The following is a 7,730-nucleotide window of genomic DNA, read 5'->3' on the forward strand; positions in this document are numbered from 1 at the left end:
TTTTCAGGTAAATAACCTTTAGTAGATTATAATAGATATGTCACTCGTTCTGAGTTTTTACGAGATATTTGTCAAGATCTAACTTAACAAGAAATTTAGTTAAAGATATTGTCCATTCGTTTCCTATTTTAAAGTTATGTAATGTTACTTCAGTTGTTGTTTCAATATTTAACTTGAAAAAACTCAAACGAGTAAGCGAAATGTTCAGTTGAGGTCAAGGTAGATTAGAAAAAGAAAATATAAATCCACTTACCAATTCTGCAGAAACTAAAACAATTTGGAATCGGGACTTCCAGATTTAGAAATTTCTTGTCGAATATCTAACAGTGATGTTAAGGTAGAAAGCTTCGTTGTCTATGATTGAAAAATACAACAAATAAAAAATGATACCTACTTGAACATTAAGGGTTGATTCGAAATCCAAGCAACATTTTCATTTACAAATATATAAGTTCACACTCAAACTGATATGTTAGTAGAAAATATTAACGTGTTTCATTATCATTATTATTCCCAATCACGACTATTTAACAGTTGTATTAAATAGGGAGTACTTTGAGTAGTACTGATGAAAAAATTTGAGTTAGTTGGTAACTTATTAGTTTAGGTATTTACACTTACTTAAGTAATAAATAGTACGTTAGACTTCTATATAATTTCATTAAACGACGTTCTACAGTTTCTCTGAATAGATTGGGCCCTCTTCAAAACCTTTTTCGTAACAGTATCAGTTTCTATATTTATCATTCACCGAAGAAAACAATTAAAGAACTTGGAACAAAAACCGGCGCAGCGGTTAAAATCGGCTCTTCAGTTTTCAATTATTTTTTGTCTATAATTATATAATATTACACTGCGAGTTTACAAAACAACACACGCACTTTGATAAATCCAAAACCACCACGTGGTAGGTAGAACCGTTCGAAACCGTTAAAGTCAAACACAGCTCTCCTGCTGACATCCCATCAAAGGGGTTCTTACCGTTACGATTTCTCTGTGGTATGCGGTGGGTTTAATCGGGCAGAAGAGAGAGGAAACGGGCGAAGTCAGGGGTGATGTGACAGACATCCGTAGCGAGCCTGGGGGGGCCCTTTTCGTATGATCAATTTGGGCGTAGATTACAGAATTCTCTTTGTTAACCATCCCGCCACCGCATTGATTATCTCCGTTACGAAGCGGTTCTAGAGAGTTGGGCCGAACCAGTTGCAGTTCCGCGTAAGTTACTTCTTTATTGGTCTGCAAAAGTAAAGTTTGAAATCAATTGCAGACTCGTAATCACGGCGGAAACAAAAAACAAGCCGTGTAGACAGCGGGGCAATAGCAGACTGGCGAACTAACTGCAGGATAAACTAAAAGGAATGAAAGTTTCTTGTATCACAACATCACATTGCAAGCAGCAAGTTTATATATGCACAATAAAAAAGTATATAATAGATAATAGAGATTAATGTTCAGAATGGAAATGAAAAACGTAGAGGGTTGAGTCATATGAATGTCCTTTAGCTATGGAACATAAGGACTCTTTACTATCCTCTTCTGTTTTTACATATGTAGTAAAAGGTGCGGAAGAGGCGCATATGGAATTCACATCCTTTTTGAAGGTGACTTATACCAAATTTTCACAATGCTACCTACAATTACTTGCTATACTTCGTTTACTTTCTGTAGCGATGTGACCTTCAGTTTAACCGGCGTAAACCAGAAAAGAACAGCACTAGGCCAGAAAAGGAAGGATACAACTCTCGGACAAACTCTTAACCGGTGAGGAGCGTATAATCCGTACAGTACTGCACGGAAAAATTGACCATTTTATGCACTACAATTACATTGCTCAAATGTGCCGTTATTGGTACCATTTACTACTGAAAATATCAACGAGATGTTTATTTATATTTGAAGACATATTAAAGGCTTCAACGCTTGTATTCGACTCGCACTACTATTCATGATTGAACAAAAATTTTGGCAGGTACTGTATGAAAAAGTATGTTTAATGAACAAGAGTCGAGAGTATAATGAGCTTTTCTCTCTCTACCTACGATTTTTCCAGCGCGCATCCAAGACATTGGAAAGGGCACATCGCTACAGAAAGTAATGAAGTATACTGTGCCGACTAAAATCGCTCTCGCACGCGCATGACGTCATTTCAAGGGGAGATTGAGAGCCAATAAATTGTTGAAACTAAACAAGTTTTATAGGATTCCAAATACGTAAATGACGGTGCCAAACCCTTTTAGAAATATGAAACGACCTGATTGGCTAATTCAGGACGTCCTCATTTGAAATTTAATCTTAAAGTTTAATTATTATTATTTACAAATAATCGTGTTATGCACAATTTAGTGTCGGCATCATGTCGGCAAGTGAACTTCGTGGATGATGTCGTAAACTATGCACTTTATTAGTAATAAAACAGGTTAAAAAGTGGTCAAAAATTAATTAAGTCCTACTTGCATCCCTATTTTTTTTGTTACTTAACTTGTTGCTGGAAAACTATTCGTATTACACATTTCAAAACACCAGACTATCGCGTTATAATTAATTGGCAATTTTTGTTGTGAACTTAATTTCGAAAACGTTGCTATTACCCGGTCTACAAATTTTATTGGAACATTAAATCGACAATTTCGTTTTTTGTTACGGTGTTTTTCAATTTGGTGGACTTGATATAAAATTGGTTACTGCGCTTGTGAAATTGCAATGTGAGAGATTGAAAATGAAAAATATTGTTTAAATTCAAATAGGTGTGAATTGTTTTATTTAGGGTGCCTTTAACTTTAGCCAAGTTAAAAATTTATGGAAAGATTTAGGGTTAATTTCGTGTTAATTTTTTAAAGCAATCCAAGAACAATCTGCAAATGTGCCTGTTTTTTTAAAATTTAAACATTCAAGTTACTTTAGAATTGAATAAAAGAAAATTAACTTTTAAATAAAATATAGAGATTTTATTGAAACATATACTAAGAAAATTCGACAACTGTAATAAGTAAGTAGTTTTATTCTTGATAATTAGTGAAAGTGTTTCATTAATATATATATATAGGTAGCTCTTGTAAATATTGGTTTTGTAAAACAAGCACATTAGAGGGAATTCAAAATATGATACAGCGAGTGAAATTAGAACTTCTGAAATATTGTAATTTTGACAAGTTATTATATTTAGATTCCTACGAAAAGAAACTATTGTCTTAAATGGTCTCAATGGTAAAAAAATAATGATTTATAATTTAAATCGGACAATGTCGAATGTCGATATTTTCATAGACAAAATGATGGGGATGCTTTTGTAAAATTCAACAATACTTTTGAAGTTATAAATTGTTTCAACAATTTACCAGATGGAAAGCAAACCTGAGTGCGTTCACATTATAAATCTAAGTAATAAAGGATCTTTTGTATAGTAAAAGTAAGTATTGTTAAAGCAGTTTTCTTTAAGTTAAGGAAGTTCTAACAAGAAGAAAATTGTGGCTTGAACGCGTAGAAAGCCACCTGGAAAATCTATTGAAACTGGCACTACTAACTTTATTTGCTTTTACTACTTTAATGCTTCTGGTTTTCCAAGCTGTTGACTTTAGATTTGGTTCGTGTAATTAACACATTTTCTTTGAAAAGCTCTCAAACCGCTTCACAGTCACTATGAGTAATTTTTGCTTAAATCACCAAGAAAATAAAAAAAAAGGAAATCAAAAGACACGACTTCTCGTTACACGCTTTCAAACATTATATAATTAGTAGTCCCTTGAAAGACAAGTGGAAATGATTTTCTGTCGTTTATGATGCTTTTAGGAATGCATTTTTCAGAAAATTATATGAATGACAAAGCAAGCAAAAAAAAAATAAAAAAACTTACAAAATAAAATATGTAATTAGAAAACATCCCGAAATGGTGTGTAACGCCCCTAAAATAAAAAAGTTGTAGACGTTAGAAAACCAAAAAATGATGCAAAAAAAAAATAAAATAACGTGGATGTGCAAACCCCATGAGCAAATGAAAATGACTTGTTCTTTTTCTAATTAATTAGTAGTTTAAATTTAGGGATTTTACAGGTAAGATAAAATAATAAAATTGGGATATTACCAAATTTCGGAAATTGTTTTTCTTCTTCTTTTATTGACTTTGTGGGAAATTAATTCAAATTTGATAATTTAAGTCGCTAAACAGCTTTTGTAAGTCTCTCGACAGTCTCTCTCAGCGACTCCAGAGAGACTCGAGTCTCGCTTTCAGAGACTCTGAGAGACTGAACATTTTTATTTCGGGTACAGTTGGAGTAGATGTTCTTTGTATCTTTGTTTTTTTAAAAGTTACTTGCACTTTTTAAATTTCCTTAAATACTAACTAATGAAAGAAAAATGTCTTTCTTTTTTGCGCCAAATTATTTTTTTGTATTAGATCTCTTTGAACAAAAAGAAAGGTGTCTTTAGACAAAAAGAATGTTCTTACCCCAGCTAACCACAATAGTGAGCGAAACACGTGTCCGAGTCGTTTTTTTAAACTGTTGTGGTTAGTTGGGGTAAGACCTTTCTTTTTGTTTATCAATACGCCACAGTCTCCTTTATATTTATTTCATCTTTTTCTTTCGAACAATTAAAGGAGAAATTGCAGCATCCGGGAAATTTTCTGACTGGACAGAATTTAGGGTGAAGACGGTGACGGGCGCCGCGCTGTGTCCCACCGTCCATTCCGTAGTATCATATCGACTTGCGACCATTAAAATTAATGAGATCGATCGCGATATAGCGTGTCCGAGGCTCTTAATAAATACTTCAGGGCACGTTTCAGTGAATGCAGCACAAAACAAAGATGGGCATTTCAAAAGTAAACACAGTAAATTACGTACCGCTTGTGGCGAGTAGGTTTGGTCCCTGGCTAGGTAAGCTTCCGATATGGGTGTAATGTGTTGACTCTGCGGCATTTGATAGTTAGCGGACGCCGTTGAATTATTCAGTCCAGGAGTTTGTGCAGCTGACCCCAGTTGATAGTCCGAGTCTATTCGACAGGAAACAACCGGGCATTAAACGCGTCAAATAACTTCCAACAGGTATGTAGGTACGATCGGGATATAACAGTCAACTACACAGATACTTGGCACATACGTGAATACAATATGTCTGACTAGTATTTCGGAATATTTAAAGGATAACATCTGGAGGTACTGTAGAGTGCATCTCGTCATACCACCACAGCGTAGAGGATATAAAAAGTCTCAATGATTGAGGAAAGTTATCGCGTTATTTTATCGTCTTTCGAAGAAACACAGATACCTATTCGTGACCTTCGCAAACAGCTGATACGTTGACAAGTCAATTGTACGTAATGATTAGTAATAAACGGCACTCGTTAGCGTTCGATCAGTTCATGACCGATTTTATTTTTTAAATTGGTCTCACAATTAAAAATAAACTCAAAATCAAATTTGGGTATTAATTTCTGTGTAATTGTTATAATTTTTAATAGACTCAGAATGACCATTTCAAAAGAAAAATAACAAGTAAATTTAATGATTGTGATGTAAATAGTAACCAAATATACGAATAGAAGAAACAAAATAGAAAGATAGATAGATACTTTGATTTTTCATATCGAAAAGAGTAAATATGCGAATAAGAAATGGCAGTGGAAAAATTGGAGAAACGATTACTTGTGACAAACCTTTGTTAGCAGGTATGATGTCAGGGTTCTTATCATCCTTTTCAAACAAATCTTCGGATTCGGATCTCAAGGGTAGAGTAGCTTTTTCTTTGACGGCCAAAAATCCGGGCCTTAGTGCGTGTGAGCCGCTGTTCCGAGTAGATCGAATTTTTAAGGCGGCTACAATCAACACCGATACGAGCAGAAGAGCCGTCACCACCCCTACTAACACCCCCAGTATGGGAGCGATCTCGAACTGATCCCTGGCTCCGAGTGATAAAACTGAAAAAAGGAACGAGGATTTACGTAAACCTTCAGTTTTATCGTTATTTTTATGGATTCGAGGTATTTTTTTCAATAATATGAAGAAGAGATTTCCTTCTAGTTTATGCAAGCCCTTGACAAGTCCTATCGTAAACGAAACGGCCGAATCCTTTCAGCTTTATGATCTACAGTTTATTATCTATCATATCATACGCTCTTGCTGATAGACTACGCCTTAAAATTGTTATTACTTATTAGCACTAAAATGCTCGAAGCGTTTAAGAAAATTACAAAAGATAAAAAAATTTAATTTAAACTAGAGATGGGCCGGGTACCCGATTTAGATCCATTGCTCCATTACTCATTTTTTTTTAGGATCCGGTCGAGTACCAGATAATGACACCGTGTACCCGATAATGCCTAGTAATTCTACCAAAGAAAAAAGAAAAACCAACACCAGCAATAATAAGTTGGTAATTATAATGAAAACCTACCTAACGAAAATTGGTACTTATGATTTTATTAGGATAGGTCGTTTTTCCTAATTTGTGTTATTGTCACGCAGTGGGGTTCTAAGGAAACTCAAAAACTATTTTAGAGTTTAAAACATATTTCAAAATTAATTTAATATTTCATAGTTATAAGGTTACAATTTTTGCAAAATTCATAAAACAGATATCGAGTTCATTTACTTGCATTCTGCAGCAACGAAACAATAAGCGGAAAGAACTTTTTCAAAGAATTATCAATGTACAAGCAGAAATTAACGCAAGTTCGTTAGTTTTGGTTAGTTTGAAAATTATAGACCTTTACGAAGTCATCGAAAAAGACAAAGAAGGTTTCTAACGTAGTTAGTTTTCACTAAATCAGTTAAATTAAAGACACTTCTAGAACCACTCAATGATCCATGTTGAACTATGTACAAATATTAACTGATTCATCAATAAGTTTAGCGCGTGAACGGGGATCGATGGTCTATTTGACTTGGAAACGCGTTAACGAAAAGATTCTACCCTTAGCGTTGGTGGCACTACCTCCTGGTCAAAATGATTGTAACGCTCCTATCAACGTTGTTTTGTTAACTTTTAAGGTGTATTGATCTGCATTGAAAGGAAAATCCTTTCTTTATAAACATTTTTGTTCAATTTTCATTTGTGATGTTATCTACCTAAATTACTTGACAACTAACTCTAAATGCATTTGTAATTTGTATCTTTTTGAACTTCATATCTATTTCACTTTACCATATAATAAAGTTGTTATTGTTTTCCAATCTCGCTTTTCTTATCATTTTAATACCTTTCGTCCAGTCACGACAAAATAATAAAAACACATTATAATCAGGTAATTAAAATAAATAATTAACGAAAAACTGAAAGTAACAATTTACCTTGCGACATTATTTATTAATTATTATACTCAATTATTTGTTATTTCCATGTAGTTCTTGTGCTCGTTTCAACTCAACCCTTTCGTTGAAAATCCGCTAACCAAGAATTAAAATTTCATTGCTATAGTGTTTAAACGACTTTTTGAACGGGACTTAATGTGCTTTTGGGTGTTGGTGAGGGTGGTATTCAATGGAGAGCCCTTCAGAACGAAGACATGAACGATTAACTGTAGTGGTTTTGCAGCGTCACTATCCCGTTCATCTACAGTTTAAACGTTCTGAGAAGAACACGTTATCACTAATTTAGAGGAGTTTACAATGAATTTTTTAGACTTCGAAGAGTACAGTTTGTAAAGGAAATAACAGGTCAATTGAAAAGTCCCCGGCCTAAAATAGTAAAACACAATTTTTTTGCAAAATTCGTTTTTTCTATTCAACATAATTCCC

At 33.9% G+C, this 7,730-nt stretch overlaps 1 protein-coding gene across 1 annotated transcript; it reads right to left on the bottom strand.

Moving 5' to 3' along the window:
- Positions 1 to 6,258, bottom strand: LOC112905963. Its single transcript, XM_025979438.1, has 4 exons — positions 6,255 to 6,258; positions 5,651 to 5,911; positions 4,839 to 4,987; positions 1 to 1,236 (listed from the first exon to the last, which is right to left on the bottom strand). Exons 1-4 carry the CDS (start codon positions 6,256 to 6,258, stop codon positions 937 to 939), a joined length of 714 nt encoding a protein of 237 aa, XP_025835223.1. The 3' UTR covers positions 1 to 936.
- Between the last annotated feature and the right edge of the window lie 1,472 nt (positions 6,259 to 7,730).

Source organism: Agrilus planipennis, unplaced genomic scaffold (assembly GCF_000699045.2).
Source record: "Agrilus planipennis isolate EAB-ADULT unplaced genomic scaffold, Apla_2.0 scaffold73, whole genome shotgun sequence".
In the NCBI taxonomy this organism is placed as follows: domain Eukaryota; kingdom Metazoa; phylum Arthropoda; class Insecta; order Coleoptera; family Buprestidae; genus Agrilus; species Agrilus planipennis.

Coding starts and splice junctions, on each gene's coding strand:
- LOC112905963 (XM_025979438.1), bottom strand. Junction 4,988..5,650: donor CATCATACCTGCTAACAAAG/GTTTGTCACAAG, acceptor CCTGTCGAATAG/ACTCGGACTATCAACTGGGG. Junction 1,237..4,838: donor AAACCTACTCGCCACAAGCG/GTACGTAATTTA, acceptor TTACTTTTGCAG/ACCAATAAAGAAGTAACTTA.